Below are 26,952 nucleotides of genomic sequence, written 5' to 3' on the forward strand. Positions count from 1 at the left end.
ATTGAGAGATATATTACAATCTCTCTAACAATCCCCCACTAGATTGTAATATTTCTTCAGAATTAACAACGATAAACACATACATACATGAAGGTATCTTTCGATTTTAACCTTTACTTAGTGACTATACTTCAAAGTATTCACAAGACAATAGTGTGCTTTGCATTAAACTTTGTCTCTTAAGCAAATACCGGAAATATATCACATATGTGTTATCCCAGATTTCAAAACTGTTCCAATCGTTTAGCACTATTCCGGCCTTGTGCTCTATCTTGGATTCATGAACATTTACAAGACTAAAACCAAGGTCTTGTTAGGAACGACACCATTCCTTATGTTCACTTAGGCGAAGTTCGAATTATATCACTAGTTACTAAGAGACTCAAACTTCATTAAGAGTATAAACTCAACCTCAAACACGTAGCTATTTTTGCACCAATATCCTGGAAGGGTCTAATTAAAGTTCGGTGCTAACCCGTCATATAACAATAATTTGTTCTTACCCATTTAACTATGGAATAGCGGTACAACTATTACATAGTTGGGTTACCATCATTGGTGACTCTTTCAAAGAAAGGTTTCAGTCCCCTTCCACTGGATGTTTTTTTGGCTAAGTCTCTTGAAAGACCTTTCGTCAAAGGATCCGCTAGGTTCTTGTTTGTCCTAACATAAACAATATTAATAACACCATCGGTTATTAATTGTTTAACATATTCATGTCTCAAGCTAATATGTCTAGATTTACCATTATAAACCTTGTTATAAGCTCTAGACAAAGTAGCTTCACTATCACAGTACAAAGAAATAGATGGCATCGGTTGTGGCCACAACTCAATATCAAGCAATAGATTTCTTAGCCATTCCGCTTCTTTGCCTGCAGCGGCAAGTGCTATAAACTCACTCTCCATCGTAGAGTGAGTTTTGCACGTTTGTTTCTTAGAAGCCCAAGAGACGGCTCCTCCTACAATTGTAAAAATCCACCCAGATGTAGATTTATTATCACTTGCACTTGTTATCCAACTTGCATCCGAGTACCCTTCAAGTACGGTCGGATAGTCATTATATGACAAACCCAAGTTAATGGTTCTTTTAAGATAACCAAGTACTCTTCCAATTGCATTCCAATGTTCGATACCCGGGTTACTCGTGAACCTAGACAATTTGCATACCGCAAATGCTATGTCGGGTCTTGTACAATGCATTGCATACATTAAGCTACCAATCGCACTTGCATATTCAAGCTGTGCCACCGCTCGGCTTGCATCCTCTAGTAATTTAATACTAGAATCATATAGGGTATTTGCTTCTTTAAATTTCAAATTATTGAATTTAAGAAGCACCTTCTCAATATAATGAGATTGACACAACGAGTAACCCCCACTATGCTTCCTCACTCTTACACCTAAGATAGTATCTACCTCACCAAGATCTTTCATCTTAAATTGTGAAGTTAGATATTTCTTGGTATCATTTACCCCTTGCATGTTTGTTCCAAAAATAAGCAAGTCATCAACATATAAGCATATTATCACACCAAAACAATTTGTAAATTTAGAGTATAAGCATTTATCCGCATTATTATGCTTAAAACCATGAGATAAAATGACATTATCAAATTTCTCATGCCATTATTTTGGTGCTTGCTTTAAACCATAAAGAGATTTGACTAACTTGCATACCTTCTTTTCATTTCCAAGTAATACAAACCCTTCGGGTTGTTCCATATAGATTTCCTCATCAAGATCACCATTTAGAAAAGCCGTCTTAACATCCATTTGATGCACATGCAAATTGCATATCGATATGTTTGTTCCAAAGATAAGCAAGTCATCAACATATAAGCATATTATCACACCAAAACTATTTGTAAATTTAGAGTATATGCATTTATTCGCATTATTATGCTTAAAATCATAAGATAAAATGACATTATCAAATTTCTCATGCCATTGTTTTGGTGCTTGCTTTAAACCATAAGTGACTTGACTAACTTGCAAACCTTCTTTTCATTTCCAAGTAGTACAAACCTTTCAGGTTGTTCCATATAGATTTCCTCATTAAGATCACCATTTAGAAAAGCCGTCTTAACATCCATTTGATGCACATGCAAATTACATATTGATGCAATTACAAATAGCACTCTTATGGATGTCAATCTAGCTACCGGAGCATATGTATCGAAATAGTCTATACCACGCTTTTGTCTATAAAATAAAAAGGAGGAAATTTATAAAAACGGTAAGGTGTCGAGAATCCCTAATATTTCGTTCACCAATTCAAGTTTCGATTCACAATATAAAAGAATCGAATGAATTAAATCTCTATATTGACTCCGAAAATATTATTATTACAAGTTATCTAAAATCGACAATATATCAATTTGACAATATTACAGTAAAAGACAATTAGTGAAATAATTTGAATAACAAAACAATACATGACAGAATTACATAAGAAAAGCGTGACTGAACTTATATAAAAAGTGGCACACAATATTTTAAAAAATAAATGAAAGATAGATGAGATTTAATTCATTCAGATATTGAACTTTACAGCACAAGTAATCAAAACCCCGAATTGGGTCACTCAACAAAAGTTTATCTCTAACCTCACCAAGAGAACTCTAGCCTAACTTGCAAAACATTCTCACAAGTTCTAGAAAGAAAATATAAGAGTGACAGCAAGACGACAGAAAACTGAATATTAAAAGCTTCTAAAAACCTTAGGCTAACCCCTCTATTTATAGTGTTCAGAGGTTGCCTGTCAAATAAGGAAATAAATAGTAAAACTACAAATTATAAAAGAAAAGGAAACAAAATAAAATTACACATAAATTAGGAGAAATCATATATTTGATTTGCAGAAGAAATCTGGTAATTTGTTCTGATTTTTGGGGAAGAAATTTGAATTCATCTCAAAGGGGACACGTGTCGAAGCTTGATTGGAGGAAAGGAATAAGGGCGCCACGTGTCGCGCGCGGAGTGAAGGAATTGTGCTGGCGCGGGCAGAATGGGGGACAAGGTTGACAGATGTCGCACGCGGAGAAGAGCTTGGGATGGCACGCTGACACGCGGGACCCACGTTGCTGAGAAGTTGGACGCGTTGGAGATCGCGCAGAGGAAGAACGCGCGGCTTGGGATGTTTGCGTGTTGCTGACGCGCGAGGCGCGAGATGGCGCGAGAGAAAGGCGCGGGTGAATGGCTGAGCAAGCGTGGGACCCACGCCAGATTCAGCTTGTGGCTTCGACTCGGCTCACGCGGCTCTCTCTCTATGTAGCTCGGCTTGGCTGACTTAGGGTTGCTGAAAACATTGCTTTCATGGCTTCTTTTTGTGTAGCTTTTTACACTGCTTTTATCTGTAAATAAATAAGCAAAAACTAGACAAATTCTAATTAAAAATATTACGAATAAAAATAATGGCATTGTTTAATTAAAGCTTAAATATTTTAATATTATATAAATTAAAACCAGTATTTTGTCGAGGTCTCGTTAGCGTAGCGATCAAACCTGACCAAATCGCGAAGAACTCCGGCCACATCGCAAAAAAATCGGTTATACTCCAGGTTTTGACTTTCTAATACACTCCTATTTCAAACTTAAGACTCCGAATAAACCAAAGATTGGTTATACTACTTTTTTGGAGCACTCTAATTATTTTATTTTATTTAAAACAAAGCAAATCAAATCAAATTCTAGAAGAAAATAAAATATATAAACAAATGTAAAAAAGAAAAAAGAAACGAATTTTAAAAGACGCAGCTGTGTGCAATTTAGGTATAAAATTGTATTTTAAAATTTGGTTTCGCCCCTGAAAAAATTTATGGTTTGTTCACTGTTTGGATTCCTTCTCCTTGCAAAAAGAAGAAAGAAAGAAAAAAAGGTTCTTGATGATGAGTTCTCCCCAATATTAGTTTTTAATAGTGAATGCTATTACTTTAACGTCTACATATGTGTTTCTCAATCATCAATATAGAAATGTTGGACAAGGAGCTTTTAACTATGGTTACTTTTAAAGAGAAATTAACATGGCTTTCACGAACATTATATTATTGCCAAAAGTAGCGTGATTTATGGCGTGGAAAGCTTTCTGGTAATATAACCTCGTCTGTAACTTGGACTTGTCTCTCTTTGCCTATTCACAGACACACACATTGTTGATAAATTCGGATTTGGGAGGATGAAAAGAAAGTAAAACTACAAATTATAAAAGAAAAGGAAACAAAATAAAATTACACATAAATTAGGAGAAATCATATATTTGATTTGCAGAAGAAATCTGGTAATTTGTTCTGATTTTTGGGGAAGAAATTTGAATTCATCTCAAAGGGGACACGTGTCGAAGCTTGATTGGAGGAAAGGAATAAGGGCGCCACGTGTCGCGCGCGGAGTGAAGGAATTGTGCTGGCGCGGGCAGAATGGGGGACAAGGTTGACAGATGTCGCACGCGGAGAAGAGCTTGGGATGGCACGCTGACACGCGGGACCCACGTTGCTGAGAAGTTGGACGCGTTGGAGATCGCGCAGAGGAAGAACGCGCGGCTTGGGATGTTTGCGTGTTGCTGACGCGCGAGGCGCGAGATGGCGCGAGAGAAAGGCGCGGGTGCATGGCTGAGCAAGCGTGGGAACCACGCCAGATTCAGCTTGTGGCTTCCGCTTCGACTCGGCTCACGCGGCTCTCTCTCTATGTAGCTCAGCTTGGCTGACTTAGGGTGGCTGAAAACATTGCTTTCATGGCTTCTTTTTGTGTAGCTTTTTACACTGCTTTTATCTGTAAATAAATAAGCAAAAACTAGACAAATTCTAATTAAAAATATTACGAATAAAAATAATGAAATTGTTTAATTAAAGCTTAAATATTTTAATATTATATAAATTAAAACCAGTATTTAGGGTGCATTTTCAGGCACTTATCATGAGTCTTTCAAAAATTGTGTATAAAAAAAGTATTTAAAAAATTGTAACATTAATAAAGAATTTAAAAAAAAAAATCGGTTATACTCCAGGTTTTGACTTTCTAATACACTCCTATTTCAAACTTAAGACTCCGAATAAACCAAAGATTGGTTATACTACTTTTTTGGAGCACTCTAATTATTTTATTTTATTTAAAACAAAGCAAATCAAATCAAATTCTAGAAGAAAATAAAATATATAAACAAATGTAAAAAAGAAAAAAGAAACGAATTTTAAAAGACGCAGCTGTGTGCAATTTAGGTATAAAATTGTATTTTAAAATTTGGTTTCGCCCCTGAAAAAATTTCTGGTTTGTTCACTGTTTGGATCCCTTCTCCTTGCAAAAGAAGAAAGAAAGAAAAAAAAGTTCTTGATGATGAGTTCTCCCCAATATTAGTTTTTAATAGTGAATGCTATTACTTTAACGTCTACATATGTGTTTCTCAATCATCAATATAGAAATGTTGGACAAGGAGCTTTTAACTATGGTTACTTTTAAAGAGAAATTAACATGGCTTTCACGAACATTATATTATTGCCAAAAGTAGCGTGATTTATGGCGTGGAAAGCTTTCTGGTAATATAACCTCGTCTGTAACTTGGACTTGTCTCTCTTTGCCTATTCACAGACACACACATTGTTGATAAATTCGGATTTAGGAGGATGAAAAGAATAGAGAAAGTAGAAAGAGAGTTTGAGGCGTATATGAATACTTTCCTTTAAGTTTTTATTTGTCCTCACTTCTCAAAATTTGCTAATGAGTTTTTAATGGCAAATTACCCCCAAGATACAACAAACCCTTGAACACAATATCCAGCAAAAATATTGAGTTTCAGAACAATAATAAATCTGTATTTTCTGAAGTTCATTAATTAAAGACAAGGATGCATCCATCCTCTTTAAGTGTTACAACCTTTCACATAAAGATACCTTTTCAATTTTAAAGGTTATCTTTTCTATGATGATGCACTTATATCAATAGTTATTTCTATTGTTAATAAGTGCTCAGATATGTGAGAAAACATATCACAAATGGATGCAATGGTTCACGACTTTTTCAGATCACTAAAACACACGAAAACACGTTTTCCATTAGTAATTTGCGCTGCAGCGGATGACATTCACGCTGCAGCGCTCGGGCTACGCAAAACAGACCCGAGAGGTCTGTTTTGTGCGCGCTGCAGCGCGTCCGTGCGCTGCAGCGCACGCTGCTGTGCGCTGCAGCGCTTGGGCTTCGCAAAACAGACCTGATAGGTCTGTTTTACGCAGGCTGCAACGCCCAAGAGGCGCGCTGCAGCGCATGCTCATGCGCGCTGCAGCGCGCGCTTGTGTGCACCTGTTCTTCCCGAACGTGTTTTAGGCCAACTTTGTGATATCGAAATTGAGAGATATATTACAATCTCTGTAACAATCCCCCACTAGATTGTAATATTTCTTCAGAATTAACAACGATAAACACATACATACATAAAGGTATCTTTCGATTTTAACCCTCACTTAGTGACTATACTTCAAAGTATTCACAAGACAATAGTGTGCTTTGCATTAAACTTTGTCTCTTAAGTAAATATTGAAAATATATCACTTATGTGTTATCCCAAACTTAAAAACTATTCCAATCGTTTAGCACTATTCCGGCCTTGTACTCTATCTTGGATTCATGAACATTTACAAGACTAAACCAAGGTCCTGTTAGGAACGGCACCATTCCTTATGTTCACTTAGGTGAATTTTGAATTATATCTCTAGCTACTATGAGACTCGAACTCCATTAAGAGTATAAACTCAACCTCAACCACGTAGCTATATTTGCACCGATATCTTGGAATGGACTAATTAAAGTTCGGCGCTAACCCGGTCACATAACAATAATTTGTTCTTACCCATTTAACTATGGAATAGCGGTACAACTATTACATAGTTGGGTTACCATCATTGGTGACTCTTTCAAAGAAAGGTTTCAGTCCCATTCCACTGGATGTTTTTTTGACTAAGTCTCTTGAAGACCTTTCGTCAAAGGATCCGCTAGGTTCTTGTTTGTCCTAACATAAACAATATTAATAACACCATCGGTTATTAATTGTTTAACATATTCATGTCTCAAGCTAATATGTCTAGATTTTCCATTATAAACTTTGTTATAAGCTCTAGACAAAGTAGCTTCACTATCACAGTACAAAGAAATAGATGATATCGGTTGTGGCCACAACTCAATATCAAGCAATAGATTTATTAGCCATTCCGCTTCTTTGCCTGCAACGGCAAGTGCTATAAACTCACTCTCCATCGTAGAGTGAGTTTTGCACGTTTGTTTCTTAGAAGCCCAAGAGACGGCTCCTCCTACAATTGTGAAAATCCAACAGGATGTAGATTTATTATCATTTGTACTTGTTATCCAACTTGCATCCGAGTACCCTTTAAGTACGGTCAGATAGTCATTATATGACAAACCCAAGTTAATGGTTCTTTTAAGATAACCATGTACTCTTCCAATTGCATTCCAATGTTCGATACCCGGGTTACTCGTGAACCTAGACAATTTGCATACCGCAAATGCTATGTCGGGTCTTGTACAATGCATAGCATACATTAAGCTACCAATCGCACTAGCATATTCAAGCTGTGCCACCACTCGGCTTGCATTCTCTAGTAATTTAATACTAGAATCATATAGGATATTTGCTTCTTTAAATTTCAAATTATTGAATTTAAGAAGCACCTTCTCAATATAATAAGATTGACACAACGAGTAACCCCTACTATGCTTGCTCACTCTTACACCTAAGATAGTATCTACCTCACCAAGATCTTTCATCTTAAATTGTGAAGTTAGATATTTCTTGGTATCATTTACCCCTTGCATGTTTGTTCCAAAGATAAGCAAGTCATCAACATATAAGCATATTATCACACCAAAACTATTTGTAAATTTAGAGTATATGCATTTATTCGCATTATTATGCTTAAAACCATAAGATAAAATGACATTATCAAATTTCTCATGCCATTATTTTGGTGCTTGCTTTAAACCATAAGTGACTTGACTAACTTGCAAACCTTCTTTTCATTTCTAAGTAGTACAAACCCTTCGGGTTGTTCCATATAGATTTCCTCATTAAGATCACCATTTAGAAAAGCCGTCTTAACATCCATTTGATGTACATGCAAATTACATATTGATGCAATTACAAATAGCACTCTTATGGATGTCAATCTAGCTACCGGAGCATATGTATCGAAATAGTCTATACCACGCTTTTGTTTAAAGCCCTTAGCTACTAATCTAGCTTTGAATGTTAGTATAGACCCATCGGTATTGTACTTTCTTCTAAACACTCATTTGTTGCTTATTGGTTTTGATCCCGGAGGAAGATCGACCAAGATCCAAGTTTGATTCGAGATAATCGAATCCATTTCATCATTCACAGCCTCTCTCCAAAAGGAGGCATCCCTTGAAGACATAGCTTCATTAAATGTCTTTGGATCTTCTTCTATATTAAGCAACAATGGTATTTTACTAAGTACACCATTTATATCTCCTTCAACCAAAAAAGTTAAAGCTTGAGATGAAATAAAATCCGGTGCTAAGTCCTTTTCTTTTCTATCACGTTGACTTCTTCTCGGTTCGAAAGATGTCATAGACTATTTCTTTTTATTAGTAGAGGTACCGGGAATGTCAACATATGGTTGATTAACATTAGATTCTAATTCAATGGAAGAATCAAGACTAAACTTGTTCTCAACAAATTCAACGTCTCTTGATTCCACAATCACATTAGAATCTAGATCCAATAATCTATAAGCCTTGGAATTTTCAGCATAACCTACGAAAACACTTCTAATTCCTCTAGCTCCTCCTAACTTTGATGATTTAGGGTCAATCATTCTATAAAAAGCAAGACAGCCCCACATCCTTAAATACATCAAGTTAGGTTTTCTTCTTTTCCATACTTCATATGGAGAGACATGTGTTTTCATAGATGTAATCCTATTGTGAACATGACATGCTATAAGTAAAGCTTCCCCCCATAAATTATTAGGCAATTTAGCATTAAGAAGCATAGAGTTAATCATATCGGTAAAAATTCTATTCTTTCTTTCAGCCAAACCATTTTGTTGAGGAGTAATATGGGCTGACTTTTGGTGAATAATTCCATGCTCTTCACAGAAAGCATCAAATTCATTTGAGAAATATTCACCACCTCTATCACTTCGAACCATTTTGATTTTCTTGTCTTTTTGGTTCTCAATTTCAGCCTTATAAATTTTAAATTTATCAAAGGCTTCATCTTTTGTTCTAAGTAATTACACATAAGTGTATCTAGAACAATCATCAATAAAAGTGATAAAGTATCTCTTTCATCCTCTAGTCAAAATTCCATTATACTCACAAATATCGGTATGAATCATATCCAATATTTGAGTATTACGTTCGGCTCTAGGAAAAGGTTTCTTAGTCATCTTTGCTTGTATACAAATTTCACACTTATCATTTTTAATATCTTTGCAATTAATCAAATCATGTTTATACATATATTTCAAAGATCTAAAATTTAAGTGTGCTAAACGTGCATGCCAAACATCAAAAGAATCAATAATATAAAGAGAATTCACATCATCTTTATTATTAATACTTAGTTTGTACATGCCATCACAAGAATATCCCTTTCCCACAAAGATCTCATTCTTAGATACAATACAATTATTGCCCTCAAGTATAATCTTAAACTCATTCTTACACATAAGACTAGCGAATACAAGATTTTTCCTAATATCAGGAACATGAAGAACATTGTTCAATGTAAGCTTCTTTTCGGACGTAAAGTTAATCTCCACCACTCCTCTCCCGACAACCATTGTTGCATCATTATTCCCCATGAGAACCGTTTGTCCTTCCTTTTCCACTTTGTAAGATAAGAACATAGTCTTGTCATTACAAACGTGGATTGTGGCACCGGAATCAAGCCACCAATCAGAGGATCTAGATGCAGCCATGTTAGTTTCGGTAATAATGCCAATTTACAATTCTGAGACCATGGCACAAATGTCTTCAGATTTCTCCTCAACGGCATTGGCATTGTTGGTGTTAATTTCTTCCTTTTTCTTCTTATATCTGCAGTCATTTTAGCGATGGCCTTTCTTTCCACAAAAGAAACAATTTCCAGAAAATTTCTTTTGACCATTACCGGACTTTTTGAACTTCTTGTCATTATTGACTTTGAAATTCTTTGAAAACTTACTAGCTTCGGCAACCTTAACTTTAGAGGAATCTACATTTTTGTTCTTGGAATCACGAGACTTAGTCTCTTCTTCGATTCTCAAGTGTTTTTGTAATTCCTCCAAACTTATGTCATCTCTCCTATGAAGGAGTTTCTTTCTATAACCATTCCAACTTTGAGACAATTTAGCAATAATTGCCCCCACTTGGAATGATTCAGAAATCTCAACTTTCAATTCACGAAGCTTAGTAACAATGACTTGCAATTCATGTATTTGATCTAGAACGGACTTGGTATCAATTATGACAAATTCTAAAAATTTTAAGATGAGAAATTTGTCCGTACCTTCCTTCTCAGTTTTGTATTTGCATTCGAGAGCGTTCCAAATCTTCACCGGAGACTCTATCGAGTTGTAAAGATCGTAGAGCCTATCGGAGAGAGTGTTGAGAATATCACCCCGGCACATGATTTCATCATCTCCACGCTTCTTTCTTGCGGTCTTCAATTCTTCAGAATCATCCTCCTTTGGTTCAGAAAGTGGCTCCAATTTCGGATCAAGCACGTAGGCGATCTTAAGCACGGTGAGAAGGAAGAACAACTTTCCCTTCCAGCGGGTGAAGTTGATACCATCAAAATGATCAAGTTGAACATTAAGATTGAGGAAAGACGTCATATTCTTTTCAACCCCTATTGCAGCAAGTTTAAAACCTTAAAGATTGTTGAGAAATTCAGATTTGAGAGTATGAAAAGAATAGAGAAAGCAGAAAGTGGGTTTGAGGCATATAGAAATTCTTTCCTTTAAGGTTTTATTTATCCTCACTTCTCAAAGTTTGCTAATGAGTTTTTAATGGCAAATTACTCCCAAGATACAACAAACCCTTGAACACAATATCCAGTAAAAATATTGAGTTCTAGAACAATAATAAATATGTATTTTTTGAAGTCCATTAATTAAAGACAGGGATGCATCCATCCTTTTAAGTGTTACAACCTTTTACATAGAGATACCTTTTCAATTTTAAATGTTATCTTTTATATGCTGATGCACTTATATCAATAGTTATTTCTATTGTTAATAAGTGCTCAGATATGTGAGAAAACATATCACAAATGGATGTAATGGTTCAAGACCTTTTCAGATCACTAAAACACATGAAAACACGTTTTCCGTTAGTAATTGACGCTACAGCGGATGACATTCACGCTGCAGTGCTCGAGCTACACAAAACAGACCCAACAGGTCTGTTTTGTGCGCGCTGCAGCGCATCCGTGCGCTGCAGCGCTCGGGCTTCACAAAACAGACCCGAGAGGTCTGTTTTACGCAGGCTGCAGCACCCAAGAGGCGCGCTGCAGCGCGACCGTGCGTTGCTGCGCACGCTCCTGTGCGCTGCAGCGCACGCTCCTGCGCGCTACAGCACGCGCTTGTGCGCACCTGTTCTTCCCGAACGGGTTTTAGGCCAACTTTGTGATATCAAAATTGAGAGATATATTACAATTTCTCTAACAACATGCACATATATATACATATATATAATTACAAAGGTGACAAAGCAGTACTATCTTCTTCTGCCTTCAGAAAGGACTGCAAAAAATAAATAAAAGCAAGCATACATATTTTCCAATGTAGCTAGTTTCAGGACCTCACTAAGTTTCATTTATTATTTAAAAAGCAAATGACACGATCAAGGACTAAAGGGAAATAAGAACACTGGCTCTAAAACACCTTTTATGGCTGGTAAAGAAGTGATTTGAATAGGGAATTATGTGTTTTGCTTATAAAGCCAAAATCAGAATCATGTCAAATAAATGATTAGTGATATTGCCATCCGTATGTTAGTTTCATTCTGATCAATATTTGTGGGTGAGCACTATTCAACTTTCAGCTAGCTATAGATTGCTTTCTCCAGTTTTAAAATTAGTCTGCACACATATTTTAGTACATGAAACTAAAGTCAAAGTTTTTTTTAATGGAATAGAGTACACAGCCGATCTCATTCTGGTTCCCATCTTCATAAGTCCATAGGACACACAGTAATATATACATTATAAAAATTTCCCATTTCGGAAGATTCATGTTGTGCATCATACTCTTTAACCTACCAAAAAATATTGATTAAATTTACATATTTATTAATTTATGACCATTTATATCAATTTTCCTCCTCCTAACAACCAAGAATATTATATTTGATTTTGCCTCTTAACCAATACATAACACTATTTATCTGAATTATCCGCTGCCACGAGTTATAACTATTAATTAATAATCTCTCAATCTTGTTTTTGTTACTTGTATAGTTTTTCAGCACTTTTTTTCTTCATCAGTTGAGCACATAATAATGAATGTGTTTTGCAGTACTAGTTTCTTTACTTTTAACTGCTTAATGATTGGGAATTTCAGAGTTGTTAGCACCTAATTATAAATCTCAACGTCAATGGTAGAAAACACGACGTCGTATTTGTCTCTGGTAGCTTGACTATAAGTCTATAAGCAATTCTGATGGCGACAGAGAATATTTATCACAAGTTGCGTTTATTGTTATTGTACACAATGATGATAATGTGATTGCGTGATGTATATAAATGTCAAAACACGACTTTATCTAAAGTGCTCTAGTCAACTAACTCATTTTGTAACGTGTGAGCAATGCTTGGCTTCTTTTCTTAATTCGTGCAGTACCAATTTCTTTTTTTTCCTTTTTTTCAAAGTAGAAAATTCTAGAGTAATATGCGAAAATTTTGTACTTATAGGGTTGTGCTGTAAAACCGTTAGATTTATATTAAATTTTATAATTTTTTATTCCTTTTTCCTTTAGACGTGATCTTAATTAGATTTTTAACATTCAAAAATATGAGTATTAGGAATATCTTGCGAATAATATTAAAAGATACCAATATTATTGTACAGTATAAAATTTATGAGTGGTGCACTCTCTCTATTAGTTATAGTACTCAACACCGGTATTGTCCTCAAATATTTTTCATACCCTACCATACAAAGTCTTTTTTTTAAAAAAAAAATCATATTTCGTATTTATCTTTGTTCATGTAAATAAGCTATATAGCAAGATTATGCAAGGGAAAACTGATCCGTACCTGTCTGCAAGGACGATTACTGTACTTTTTTCGCTTCTCCTTGCAAAGTGAAGGAATTGTTTTAGAAAGACAAAATATAGGGGGTCAAAACAGAACTAGAGATTAATGGGATTAATGTTGCAGTACTAAGGAAGTAAATTAAACATGGCGGCCAACATTCAATACCACACGACTGAGAAGACTTTTTTTTCTCATTTTAAATTGTCATTCCATTATATGTCAACTTTTCCTTTGCCAAGACCAAAAGTCGCCAACTTGTTAGGTTGCATATCAAATTGAAACACAAGTTATGGAAAATGTCACAAATGTCACAGATTCAATGAGGAACAATTCAATGAAAGGTTAGCTATAAATACCGGGCACATTGTTGTCCTCACCATCTCACCACTAATTGAATAGTAGACAAGAAATAAAATACTTGTTGCTATAGAGACAACAATGGCTAGTCACAACAAAGTTCTCTTTCTTGCATTTCTTCAGCTCCTGATAGCGCTTTCTGTTGCATACCGCAGCGATCAATGTGGCTTGAAACTCGGGTTTTACAAGCGGACTTGCCCATCTGCTGAGATTGTCATTGCGGAGACTACTCATCGATTCATTTCCCTAACTTCAACTCTTGCTGCTCCTATTCTGAGGATGCACTTTCATGATTGTTGGGTCCGGGTATGTCTTTCATAATCATAACACAGCCATTCTATTGTTTTTCTTGCCTAGTATCAAGTATAAAAGTAGAAGCTCTATATGTGTCTTTGTTGGTCATATGTAATCTCTATTTATGTAATAGTAAATTAAAACTGTCACGTGATAGTATAGAAATCAGTCGGTTAAACTTTTTGTTATGTAGTCACGATGTTGTAATAGTAATAAATAACAATACTTGTTGGAAAGTAGTACTATTTAACCCGAGAGTGTTAAAAAAATAAAAATAAAAAAACCCTCTGTCGTTGAGTCAGTCAACATTTCATCACATACTGAATCTGTTGGGTGTGAGGATGATGTGTGTGTCTGTGTCAATTTGAGTTGTGCAGAATTGGCCATGTCTTATAAGTTCCATAAATACGTACAGGGATGTGATGGTTCTGTGCTACTGGATTCCACAAAGAAGAACACAGCCGAAAAAGCGGCGGCTCCGAACCTGAGACTAAAAGGATACCAAGTCATAGATGCTGCAAAATCTGCAGTAGAAAAGATATGCCCTGGTGTTGTTTCTTGTGCTGATATCCTGGCATTAGTAGCTAGAGATGCTGTGGAAACGGTAACAAAATTACAAACTCTACTCCACAATTTTGATTAATTATATGTGAAGAAACATTCAAAATTAATACAATGATTTGCCAAGTACTCCATGAACATTTTTTTTTTTTAAATGTTAAATTTCAGATTCATGGACCTTATTGGGACGTTCCCACGGGTCGAAGAGATGGAAGAGTGTCATTAGCCTCAGAGGCCTTAGCAAACTTGCTTCCTCCTTTTGCTAACATAACCCGACTCAAACTGGGGTTTGCTTCAAAGGGTTTAAGTGTTAAGGACCTAGTTGTTCTATCAGGTAATACAACTTCAAAGAAATTTTTATTGACAATTTACTCTTCTCTTACTCGATCTTGTTAGAGCACATTACTACAACTTCACACATTTTTGTGGTTTTAGGAGGACACACCATAGGGACAGCTCTCTGCTCTTCCTTCACAAACCGCTTGTACAACTTCACCGGCAAAGGCGACGCAAGAAGAAGAGGCTTATTACAATCTGATGCAGCTCTTCTTGATGATCCCGAAACGAAAGCCTATGTGGAACTCCAGGCAACCACTCATGGATCCACCTTTGCGCAAGACTTTGCGGAATCAATGGTGAATATGGGAAAGATTGGAGTCCTTACAGGCAAGGCAGGTGAAATAAGGAAGCATTGTGCTTTTGTCAACTAATTGATTTTTGATAACAAGGTTCTTTTTACTGTACTTTGTTTTTTGTTCTCAAATGGTGGCCGATTATTATTTTGCAAGTGTATATGTTTGAGTGAAAGTATATTGTGATTCCAAGTGTTCTAAAATTTGAAGCCACATTGGGTTTTCATGCCCTTAATTTTGTGATTCAATGGTGTTTCAAAAGTTCCAACAAATTCAATAAAATTTTTGGGGTCCATGTTTTTTATTTTTCGTATGTATAGTATCTGAAAAATGATACTTGAATACGTCTTATTTATAAACACATTAACGCGGGTTTGAATTAATGATTTATATGTTGCTTGCTTATCAAGGAAGGCGCTACTTCTATTCAATATTACTCTTTATAAATTGATAATGTTATTAAATCATCACTTACACGATAAAACACTAATATCGCTTGGCAAGTACGGGATCAAATACAAATGTCATTTTTTACTATTTGAGTGGTGAATTACATATGTCAACGTTACGTATTAAAGTCCGTCAAGAAATATAATTGCTAGATTAAGTAAAGAATATTTTAAAAATTTCAGTTGTACCCTAATTTTTTCCTTTTTAAGTATACTCAGTTGATTAATGCCTAAAAGTGATGGTCACAAGCGGTCAATTGTAGCACAGAAGGGCGGTCGTATCCACAGAGAAGTAACAAATAACCAAGAAAGATTAACAGAATAAGAGTGTAAGAGAAAGATAAATAACAAGTGAATTAAAGAAAAAGAAGAGTTTTTGAGATTTTGTTTGTAATAAAATAAAAAGGAGGAAATTTGTATGAAGAAAATTCAGTAGTGAAAACGGTAAGGTGTCGAGAATCCTTAATGTTTCGTTCACCAATTTAAGTTTCGATTCACAATATAAAAGAATCGAATGAATTAAATCTCTATATTGACTCTGAAAGTATTATTATTACAAGTTATCTAAAATCGACAATATATCAATTTGACAATATTACAGTAAAAGACAATTTGTGAAATAATTTGAATAACAAAACAATGCATGACAGAATTACATAAGAAAAGCGTGACTGAACTTATATAAAAAGTGGCACACAATATTTTAAAAAATAAATGAAAGATAGATGAGATTTAATTCATTCAGATATTGAACTTTACAGCACAAGTAATCAAAACCCCGAATTGGGTCACTCAACAAAAGTTCATCTCTAATCTCACCAAGAGAACTCTAGCCTAACTTGCAAAACATTCTCACAAGTTCTAGAAAGAAAATATAAGAGTGACAGCAAGACGACAGAAAACTGAATATTAAAAGCTTCTAAAAACTTTAGGCTAACCCCTCTATTTATAGTGTTCAGAGGTTGCCTGTCAAATAAGGAAATAAATAGTAAAATAAGAAAATTATAACAGAAAAGGAAACAAAAGAAAATTACACATAAATTAGGAGAAATCATATATTTAATTTGGAGAAGAAATATGGTAATTTGCTCTGATTTTTGGGGAAGAAATTCGGATTCATCTCAAGGGGACACGTGTCGAAGCTTGATTGGAGGAAAGGAATAAGGGCGCCACGTGTCGCGCGCGGAGTCAAGGAATTGTGTTGGCGCGGGCAGAATGGGGGGCAAGGTTGATAGCTGTCGCACGTGGAGAAGAGCTTGGGATGGCACGCTAACACGCGGGACCCACGTTGCTGAGGAGTTGGACGCGCTGGAGATTGCGCGGAGGAAGAACGCGAGGCCTGGGATGTTTGCATGTTGTTGACGCGCGAGGCGCGAGATGGCGCGAGAGAAAGGCGCAGGAGAATGGCTGAGCAAGCGTGGGACCCACGCCAGATTCAGCTTGTGGCTTCGACTCGGCTCTCTCTCTATGTAGCTCGGCTTGGCTGACTTAGGGTGGCCGAAAACATTGCTTTTATGGCTTCTTTTTGTGTAGCTTGTTACACTGCTTTCATCTGTAAATAAATAAGCAAAAACTAGATAAATTTTAATTAAAAATATTATGAATAAAAATAATAGAATTGTTTAATTAAAGCTTAAATATTTTAATATTATATAAATTAAAATCAGTATTTAGGGTGCATTTTCAGGCACTTATCATCAGTCTTTCAAAAATTGTGTATAAAAAAAGTATTTAAAAAATTGTAACATTAATAAAGAATTTTTTTTTTTTAAAAAAAAAACGGTTATACTCCAGGTTTTGACTTTCTAAGGGCCCGTTCACTTCGCTGATTCGAGTTTAGAATTCGAGTTGAGATGTGACTTTATGTGAGAGCTTTTTACTGTAGCAAAAAAGTTAGATGTGATTGTTTGTGAGAGCTTTTTACTGTAGAAAAACTCGAATTCTAAATTCGAATATGCGAAGTGAACAAGGCCTTAAGACTCCGAATAAACCAAAGATTGGTTATACTACTTTTTTGGAGCACTCTAATTATTTTATTTTATTTTATTTAAAAAAAGCAAATCAAATTTTAGAAGAAAATAAACAAAAGTAAAAAGGAAAAAAGAAACGAATTTTAAAAGACGAGGCTGTATGCAATTTAGGCATAAAATTGTATTTTAAAATTTGGTTTCGCCCCTGAAAAAATTTCTGGTTTGTTCACTGTTTGGATCCCTTCTCCTTGCAAAAAGAAGAAAGAAAGAAAAAAAGGTTCTCGATGATGAGTTCTCCCCAATATTAGTTTTTAATAGTGAATGCTATTACTTTAACGTCTACATATGTGTTTATCAATCATCAATATAGAAATGTTGGACAAGGAGCTTTTAACTATGGTTACTTTTAAGGAGAAATTAACATGGCTTTCACGAAATTATATTATTGCTAAAAGTAGTGTGATTTATGGCGTGGAAAGCTTTCTGGTAATATAACCTCGTCTGTAACTTGGACTTGTCTCTCTTTGCCTATTCACACACACACATATATATACATATATATATATACATACATATATATATATATATATATTGCATGCACACCAAATCCCTAACTGGGGATTCCAACAAATTTACAAAGGTGACAAAGCAGTACTATCTTCTTCTGCCTTCAGAATGGACAGCGAAGAATAAATAAAAGCAAGCATACATATTTTCCAATGTAGCTAGTTTCAGGACCTCACTAAGTTTCATTTATTATTTAAAAAATGAAATGACAGGCTAGCTAACGATGCTGGGTGCCGGCACGAAGAAACTTCCTTCTTTTTTTTTTTTTTTCTTTTTTTTTTTCCTGTCCGTTTGCTTTATTTCGCCTTGTTGTTGATTAATAACTACATGAATATCTTTTTTCTCTTGTTTAAGAAAAAAACAGGAATATCTTTAACTGAATAGGAATAATTAATTGGAAAAAGTCATAAGCAACATGCAACAATATTAAATAGATATAAAGATAAAGAATGTATATTTGCGTAGCTTTTTGATTGATATGGAATATATGTTGCATTAATAACTTTGTTATAGGATCTAAAGGGAAAAAAAAAAGATTAATCTATTGGCTTACGGAAATTAAGGGGATGTTTGGTACCTAGATTTGTTTCCTGATTTGAATTATGGTTCGTGGTTCGCTACAGTATTTTCTCTCATAAAAAATACACGTAAATTGAAAATAATTCTAATCACATGATTCTAATCCATGAACCAAACGTCTCCTAAGTTATCACTTTAACAAGATGAGTTCCACCTTTTTTCATACACGCGAGTTATAAAGTTGCTTTCACTTGCAGTCTTCATCTTGCAACAATTATGCTAGCATGGCGTGCTTGGACAAGCAATGCAAAGGAGAGGTTTAATCAACTCTTTGGTGTTAATAATAACGAATAAGGAACTTACGGATGACCATCACAAAATAAATGATTAAAAAAAACTTTGCGTAGCAAAAGAAAAAAAAAATTAAGAAAGCAGAAAAGAATTTGTAGCAGTTAGAACAATTGAAAAATACATCATGCAACGAAAAAGAATAACTGGGATACCTTTGACTAATAGTCAGCTATTAATTTATCACCAAGTTTGAGTATTTTTATAGTGAGCATTTTATCAATCATGAGTTTATTAGACCCGCCGTGGGTTCATCCAAATAATATTGATTCCTTGGTAAATAGAATTGGAATTTTGTTCTAATCCCAAGTTCAGTTTAGCGGTAAATTCACACATTTTAAGTTTTACCATTCAAATTTCCCACTGAATTTGAATTGAAGTTGTTTTTTTTCCCCACATGAAACAAAAAAAGGGACAAAAAAAAAAGAGAAGAAAAGAACTAAAAGATAAAATTTTTCCATCATGACCTGATATTACGATTGAGCTATCGTGATCTTGTTGCTATGTTCAACAATTTTCAGAAAAACACTAAATACCTCAATATTCCAGTATATATAATCAATAAATCAACACATTCTAGAAAACAAAAAAAATATATATATATATATATATATATTATGAAACAAAAAAAAAATGTAGTTATAACGTTTCGTACTTTAGCTTAACTCAAGCAATTGAGAAACAACTCATTTTGTGGAAAAAGGTTGAAAGAAACAATTCACACCGCTCCAAATTAATAAACTTAATTAGTGACTAACCAATAAAATCATGTCACGTCATATAAAAAATTTAGACTACTTTTTAACTAATTTTTTTGTACTTATCATGAAATGATGTAGTATGATTTAATTGGTTAGATACTAATTAGAATACTAAAAATTGAACATCAGATTTGGATCCCTAAATATTCTAGGGTGCACTTCAAAATTACTAGCTACTATAAGAGTTAAATGAGAATACTTTCTTGTCGTTTTTCGTCTAACGATTTTTTTTTTTTTTTGGGTAGAATTTTTTATTACACGTGGTTTGTAACATGCAGTAATTTACACATATATTCGTTACTGACTTCATTATTCATCCATGTATGTACATGCACATCTTCTTGCTTTCTTAAAAGTTAAATGAGAATATGAGATCTGCTTCGTTTGATAGTCGGCTATTTTGATCGACCCCCCATGGCTGCGTGTCGCAGCAGGTAAAGAGTACTATTTCATAATTATTGATTTATAAAAAGAGAAAACATAGATAGTTCAGCAACATGACAATAATGTATCCGTTGTAGGAGCAGGTGAATGATGTAAATACTTAATTTTATCCTTAATCCATCTAACTTTTCTGCAAAAGCAACGTAATTAGCCTTATAATTCCATCCTAAGACTCCTTGCAAAAGCAATTTCCGAACGTTTTGTATGCATATATAGATGTCATCTTGTTGACGTAATAATAACTAATTTTAGCATCACATGATCATGTGTTTTCTATACTTTTATCACGTTAAAATAGCTTTGAACGATGGTGGTTTTGTTCAGTATTATTACTGATCAAGATTTTTTTGTATGCATGCCACAAATAAAACCTAAAATTATTTTTTTTAGTAAAATTGAGATTGTTCTTTATAATGTTTCGAGATAATTTATTGCTTGGAAACTTATTATTATTGATGTTGTTACTTTGAAAAACTTATTATCATTTATATTCGTAAAATGTGGTTAAACATGATCAAGAAAAATTATGTAATTTTTTTTTGGTAAAAAAATATATATAATTAACTTTTGGTGGAAATATTATATACATTTTATTGCATCCTTTATCCTAAGCCGGCACATGTGGCACCCTGTAAATGGCAAATCTAGTCACCCTCACATCACATGATAAACCAAGAGCAACGTAAGATATCTCTAGCAATGTAATCACAAGAGTTTCGGCCCACATTTGATCCTAATTAAAGAAACATTAAGCAATCAAAGAAACACACATGTATGTATAAATATACATATGTACACACAAAATTAAACAATAGTCAAACTTACGCAAGTTTTATTTTTTATTTTTTCCTTTTTATTTCCCTAACGGTTAACATAAGATTCCCATTTAATTTAAACTGTGAGAGATTAATTAGGCCGACACAATCCTATATTACTTGTCACCAATCCATCAAAAGAGTAATATCTAATCCACGAAAAGAGGCAAAGAAAAGAGGGCCTAATATTGGAACCTACTTCCTTTGTCCTTGGGGGACGAGCCTAACTACTCTTTTTTATAACGAACCAAGATAATATTATAAAGCATTCTTTTCTTTTTTGACTAATTGAGAAGAAAATGTGAAAGAGCACTATTGATATTAAGTATTATTATTTAATAAAAAGTGAAGTCTCTTATATTATGAGATTTATTTTTTATTAGATGGTGATGCTAAATAGTATAAGTGTCTTATAGTATTACTCAATTAAGAAATATGTTTAAGTACTATACGTGATTGTAATGATTATTATATATGTTAGTTAGCTAGCTGAATTGTTTTCCTCATCCTTATTTTTCCTTTATTTTTATTTATTTAATCATATTGCTTCCTATATCTTGCCCTTCAAGTACTTCATAGATCTCTCTATATAAATCCCCTCCCTAATATCTCAGAAACCACAAGTGCATTTAAGTTGATTCTCTCCCAAACAACTAATAGTATCATTGTCTATACATATCCATTAGTATATATACATATATAGTGAATATATATATATATATATATATATATAGAATTGAGAATGAGAGGAAAATATTGTATTGGGATCATAATTTTAGGCATTTCAATCCTTCTACAAGCATCTGAAGCTCAACTGAAGAAGGGTTTCTATTCCAATAGCTGCCCAAAAGCTGAGAAAATTGTGAAGGACTATGTCAAACAGCATATCCACAATGCTCCTTCAGTAGCAGCAGCGGTCTTGAGAATGCATTTTCATGATTGCTTTGTCAGGGTTTGTCTCCAAAATCCTTAATTTGCTCAACAATATTATCTCACCTCCTATTAATTTTTCTCTTTCAATTACATGAATATATGCTTGATTAGTAGTAATTATAATCTTTTACTGTTAAAGAAGTAGTACTAATTATTATATTTTGCTTGGCTAATTTGCAGGGTTGTGATGCCTCAGTTCTTTTGAATTCAACTTCCAATAACACAGCAGAAAAAGAGGCTCCCCCAAATCAAACAGTCAGAGGATTTGGCTTCATTGACGCAATAAAAAGCCTTGTAGAAGCTAAATGCCCTGGAGTTGTTTCTTGTGCAGATATCCTCGCTTTGGCAGCCAGAGATGCCATTGTGGAAACAGTAAGATCAATAACTCAAAAAAAACTGTGTTTTTTCCTTCCAAAATCATGCCACATGTTTACTTACTCACAATTGTCCCCCCCTTTTTTTTTTTTTTTGGCATGGCCAGGGAGGTCCATTCTGGAGAGTTCCAACTGGGAGAAGAGATGGGACAGTTTCAATTAGATCAGAAGCAGCAAACAACATCCCAGCTCCAACCTCAAACTTCTCCACACTCCAAACACTTTTTGGTAATCAGGGCCTTGATCTAAAGGAATTAGTATTGCTTGCAGGTAAAGCAAAATATTGGTGTCACGCACACAACCTAGCTTCAGTAGTACTAATTACGTATGGTACTAATATGATTCTAGTATTGATATGATTCTGATATAATTTGGCGCTTGAAATAAGATAGACTAATGATGTCGCTTTTTCTTTTTTTTTATTTTTTTTCTTTTCAGGTGCTCACACAATTGGTGTAAGTCATTGCAGTTCATTCTCAACCCGGCTCTACAATTTCACCGGTGTGGGCGACCAAGACCCCGCTTTGGACAGCGAATACGCTGCGAATCTAAAGGCGAAAAAGTGCAAAAGTCTGAGCGATAACAAGACGATAGTTGAGATGGACCCCGGAAGCCGGAAGACCTTCGACCTCAGCTACTACACCCTCTTGCTCAAGAGAAGGGGTCTTTTCCAATCCGATTCAGCCTTGACCACAAACTCTGTTACGAAGTCCTACATTAAGCAGCTGCTTCAAGGATCGCTTAGCAACTACTTTTCTGAGTTTGCCAAAGCCATGGAGAAAATGGGACGAACTAAAGTCAAAACTGGCTCGGATGGTGAGATTAGGAAGCAATGTGCAGTTGTGAATAGTTAGATATATTTATTGTTCAAGTCTATGTTATTATCATTTCCATGTGTTTAATTATTCAGTGTGGTGATAATATTTTTCTTTTGTGCGGAGGAGATCAATAATCATAATCATTATATACGTATGTATCGATCAAGAGGCTTATTAATTTGCCCATGTTTTGTTAACTGTTTTTTGTATCTGCAGTGGGAATAAACAGAATTTCTTCATGATCAGTAGTTAATACTTCAGTATGATTTCTATCTTCCTTATAATGACTACAAAAACGATCGATATGGAAACTTCTTATGGAATTATGCAATAAAATGGTTGCATGAGACACCTTATGCGGTCCATGTCATATATTATTATTTATTATTTATAGGAAAGCACCAAATTATGCATATGGCTGAAACTTATCATTCACCTGTGGGCAAAATTGCATCAGCAAGTTGCCTAAAGTGACACGTGTTCTCGTGAAGATTCAATATTATGCAGCTGAATGAAGAGGCAAGGACAACTAAAAAAGAGGACTGGTTGTTAGTGATTCACCAACTACAACTAGAGAAGAGGACCTAGTTGAAAAATATATTCTTGAGAATATTGCCTTTAGCGTCTGCTTCTTTCGTGATGGGGTGTTGTTTAAGATAAATGTATAATTAGGATAACATGAGATTTTTTATTTTTTATTTTTAGTTCTTTAGGTTTTTTTTTTTTTTTTTTTTTGGATATAGGGGCAAATGGCCTTTTTTTAAGAATTTTCTAAAAAAAAAGCCAAAATTTTGTAAAATTAGCAAAATGATTGTTTATTTTATTGACTTATTGGTCATTAACTCGATTATTTTTCAATATTAATCAATATCAGTTAACAACTAATCAAAATTAATTAATAATTAATCAATTTCAATTAACAAACTACATGTTTATTAATAATAAATTATTAGTAAATTATAGTAATGAATTGGTCAATCATAATTAACCGTCAGTTAATCACTGATTGACTACCGAAAGAAATCAATCATCTTATTAAAATAATAAAAAATTGGCTATTTGTTTAAAAATAAAAAGTTTGACCATTTATTAAAAAGATCGTCAAAAACCGGTCATTTATTTGATTTTTCCTTCTTTTTTTTTAGTTTCAGATTATCTATTTAATTTTGATGTCTCAAATAATGTGTAGCTAATTATATTATGTCACGGATGTTAATGTATTCAAATATTAAAATATGAAAAAATCAATTAAAAGACATTTTAAATTTTTTAAATCACTTTACGGAATATGATTGATTATATATATTTTAGAACACCAAAATTGATTAGGAGATCTCAAATATTATTGCCGTGGATGCCCCCGAGTTAGCCGTGGTCTGATTCATGTTGCTCTTTCTGGTAGATAAAGAGAGAAAAAAGAAACCAAAAGGACGGAGTCTAAACTCTATGTCTTGGAATATGCAAAAGGCTCTATCAAAAGAAAGAAAGGGGGAAACAGAAATCTGATCACTAGTCATTAATTTAGAGCACAAAAAAAGGAAAATGATCCTCATTGGGCGGCTTCCTCTAACCGAGCGCAATTATAGCTGGTCCCAAGATTAAAGGAAAACATAGTCCAATTTAGCAGGACCATAAAAGGGAATATTTCACTCCGCCAGTGGGAAAAGTTGGCCCGTTTAGAGTTGGTTTTGTTTTTGTATTTCACGTTTTTAAAAAAAAAAAAAATTGGAGAGAAATGACATTTAACACAATTAAATATAAAAAATAGAAATGAAAATGATTTTTTAATTTAATATAAAATGAGAGAAAAATAAAAAATGAATTTTAGTCATTTTTTTTTATTTTTTGTTTCCATTTTCTCCTCTTTTGAGCGGAAAAAGAGAGACTTTAAGGGGATGTTTAGTTGGAGGATTCATACCATGATTTGAATCATGGTTCATGGTTTGTTACAGTGTTTTCTCTCACAAAAAAATACACGTAAATTGAAAATAGTTTTAATCTCATGATTCTAATCTATGAACCAAACGTCTCCTAATAGATTTTTTATATTGAAAATAATATCTTGATTAAACTATTAAACGCATTTTTAAAAATGATTTTTATCTAAGATTGAAAACATTTTCATTTTTATTTTCATACAAAAAATAAAACATTTTAGAACGAGTTTCAAACGCACCTGTTAATTTTTATAGTTAGATTAAATTTTTAACGTTCAGACTTATACAAATTTATATTAAAAATTTATAACGCGCTACACGAAACTATTTATACTGTATATTTAAAGAAAATTATTTCAATAATACAAACACAATTCCTATTAATAGAGCAAAATAGTTTACTCTACCGTAAAAACTCCCGTTATATAAACTTGTACACTTGTTTTGGTTTGGCGGTGAAACAATCTAATTATTGTTTTTTTTCTTCATTCTCGTTTTCCACCCCTGGTGCAGTAGTAAAGACCCGTAACTCTTGAGGGAGCACCCACTACTTGTTCATAACTTTGTCCTTTAAAATTAGAGGAAAAACTAAAAATACTACTTAAAATAGTAAAAAATATTATTTATATCATTCAACTTAAAAATAAAACTATGAGAAAGTACACCTCTTGCCGTAGATTTTTCCCTTTTTTTATAATTCAGGGTCATTACGCTAATTTAGTGGGAACTTTTAAATGAAGGGAAAATTTATGGTAGGGGGTGTACTTTTCCCAACTGATAGGGTGATGAATTATAATTGTTCCGTTGCTTTCCGATGGCTTAGATTAAAAAGATGCAACAAATTAACTAAAACAAAAATAGAAAAAAATGGCCAGTGTTCTTCTCTGTGCACGGCTCCACCTTCCCAACGGAGTTCCGGCATAAGTTTTTAACACCACTTATACCATCAGAAAGCTCTCGGCGAGCTGAGTTTGTTGACGTTCTGTGCGACCTCATCCTTGGCCGGAAACCGCCGCAATCGTTGACGAAAGTTCTGGAAAGCAAAAAAACTTTCAATCGCGATATCTCCGTCGTCCGAACTCTGATCACGGTGATTCTGGTTTCTATCAACCCAGAGCGATGAGACGAAGAAAACCCATCCATTTTCCCTGTTTGATTTTCACTGGAGTGCCACAGTCTAAGGTGGTCGGAGTTGTCGACGCTGTCGTTGTTGGAGTTCACATTTTCAAGCTTCGGGTTTTGACAGCACCCATACCATCAAAAAGCTCTCAGCAAGCTGAGTTTGTTGATGTGTCGTGCGACCTCCACCTTGGCTAGAAACTACTGCAATTGGTGGCGAAATTTTCAAAAAGTATTACGGAGGAAAAACCAGAAAATGGGAAATGAATTTTCCTGTATTGAATAATGTGAGAATGTTACGAGCTTAGCCTTTTATATACAAGCCTTAGGCTAAAACTAAATAACCATACTATAACAGAATGTAACATCTAACAATATCTAAAACTCCCCCTCAAGATGGACTATAAATGTCTTTTATAGCCATCTTGGACAACAAAGAAAACAAAGAACTGGCTGGCAAAGGCTTGGGAAACATATCAGCCAATTGATGTTGAGACCGAATAGGCATAAGCTTGACAAATCCAGCAACAACTTTGTCACGAACAAAATGACAATCTATCTCAATATGCTTCGTTCGTTCATGAAAAATGGGATTCGAAGCAATATGTATGGCAGCTTGACTATCACAAAATAGAAGCGTTGGAGGGGAAATAGGAACACCAAAGTCTCTTAATAATTGTTGAATCCATACTAACTCACTAGTAGTGGTAGCCAAAGCTCGGTACTCCGCTTCAGCAGAGGAACGAGAAACTGTAGATTGCTTCTTAGCTTTCCAAGATATTAAGGAT

At 34.3% G+C, this 26,952-nt stretch overlaps 3 protein-coding genes across 3 annotated transcripts; 2 read left to right on the plus strand and 1 right to left on the minus strand.

Annotated features, from left to right (window-relative positions):
* Window positions 1-10,075: 10,075 nt before the first annotated feature.
* Window positions 10,076-10,843, minus strand: LOC112094102. Its single transcript, XM_024174214.1, has one exon. The coding sequence runs from the start codon at window positions 10,841-10,843 to the stop codon at window positions 10,076-10,078; it is 768 nt and encodes a 255-aa protein (XP_024029982.1).
* A 2,861-nt stretch (window positions 10,844-13,704) lies between these two features.
* Window positions 13,705-15,188, plus strand: LOC21401240 (peroxidase 27). The gene is made up of 4 exons (XM_024174227.1): window positions 13,705-13,929; window positions 14,333-14,521; window positions 14,647-14,812; window positions 14,914-15,188. The coding sequence occupies exons 1-4, from the start codon at window positions 13,705-13,707 to the stop codon at window positions 15,186-15,188; spliced, it is 855 nt and encodes a 284-aa protein (XP_024029995.1).
* A 6,537-nt stretch (window positions 15,189-21,725) lies between these two features.
* Window positions 21,726-23,273, plus strand: LOC112094103 (peroxidase 3-like). The gene is made up of 4 exons (XM_024174215.1): window positions 21,726-21,935; window positions 22,097-22,288; window positions 22,398-22,560; window positions 22,729-23,273. Exons 1-4 carry the CDS (start codon window positions 21,726-21,728, stop codon window positions 23,142-23,144), a joined length of 981 nt encoding a protein of 326 aa, XP_024029983.1. The 3' UTR covers window positions 23,145-23,273.
* The last annotated feature ends 3,679 nt before the right edge of the window (window positions 23,274-26,952 follow it).

Source organism: Morus notabilis, unplaced genomic scaffold, assembly GCF_000414095.1.
Source record: "Morus notabilis unplaced genomic scaffold, ASM41409v2 Scaffold199, whole genome shotgun sequence".
In the NCBI taxonomy this organism is placed as follows: domain Eukaryota; kingdom Viridiplantae; phylum Streptophyta; class Magnoliopsida; order Rosales; family Moraceae; genus Morus; species Morus notabilis.

Bases quoted from the DNA above. Each gene is read 5' to 3' on its own strand.
- LOC112094103 (XM_024174215.1), top strand. From the start codon at position 21,726: ATGAGAGGAAAATATTGTATTGGGATCATAATTTTAGGCATTTCAATC. The intron at 22,289-22,397 runs GTAAGATCAATA...TGGCATGGCCAG, and splicing joins GAGATGCCATTGTGGAAACA to GGAGGTCCATTCTGGAGAGT. The intron at 22,561-22,728 runs GTAAAGCAAAAT...TTTTCTTTTCAG, and splicing joins GGAATTAGTATTGCTTGCAG to GTGCTCACACAATTGGTGTA.
- LOC112094102 (XM_024174214.1), bottom strand. From the start codon at position 10,843: ATGACGTCTTTCCTCAATCTTAATGTTCAACTTGATCATTTTGATGGT.
- LOC21401240 (XM_024174227.1), top strand. From the start codon at position 13,705: ATGGCTAGTCACAACAAAGTTCTCTTTCTTGCATTTCTTCAGCTCCTG. The intron at 13,930-14,332 runs GTATGTCTTTCA...AAATACGTACAG, and splicing joins TTCATGATTGTTGGGTCCGG to GGATGTGATGGTTCTGTGCT. The intron at 14,813-14,913 runs GTAATACAACTT...TTGTGGTTTTAG, and splicing joins GGACCTAGTTGTTCTATCAG to GAGGACACACCATAGGGACA.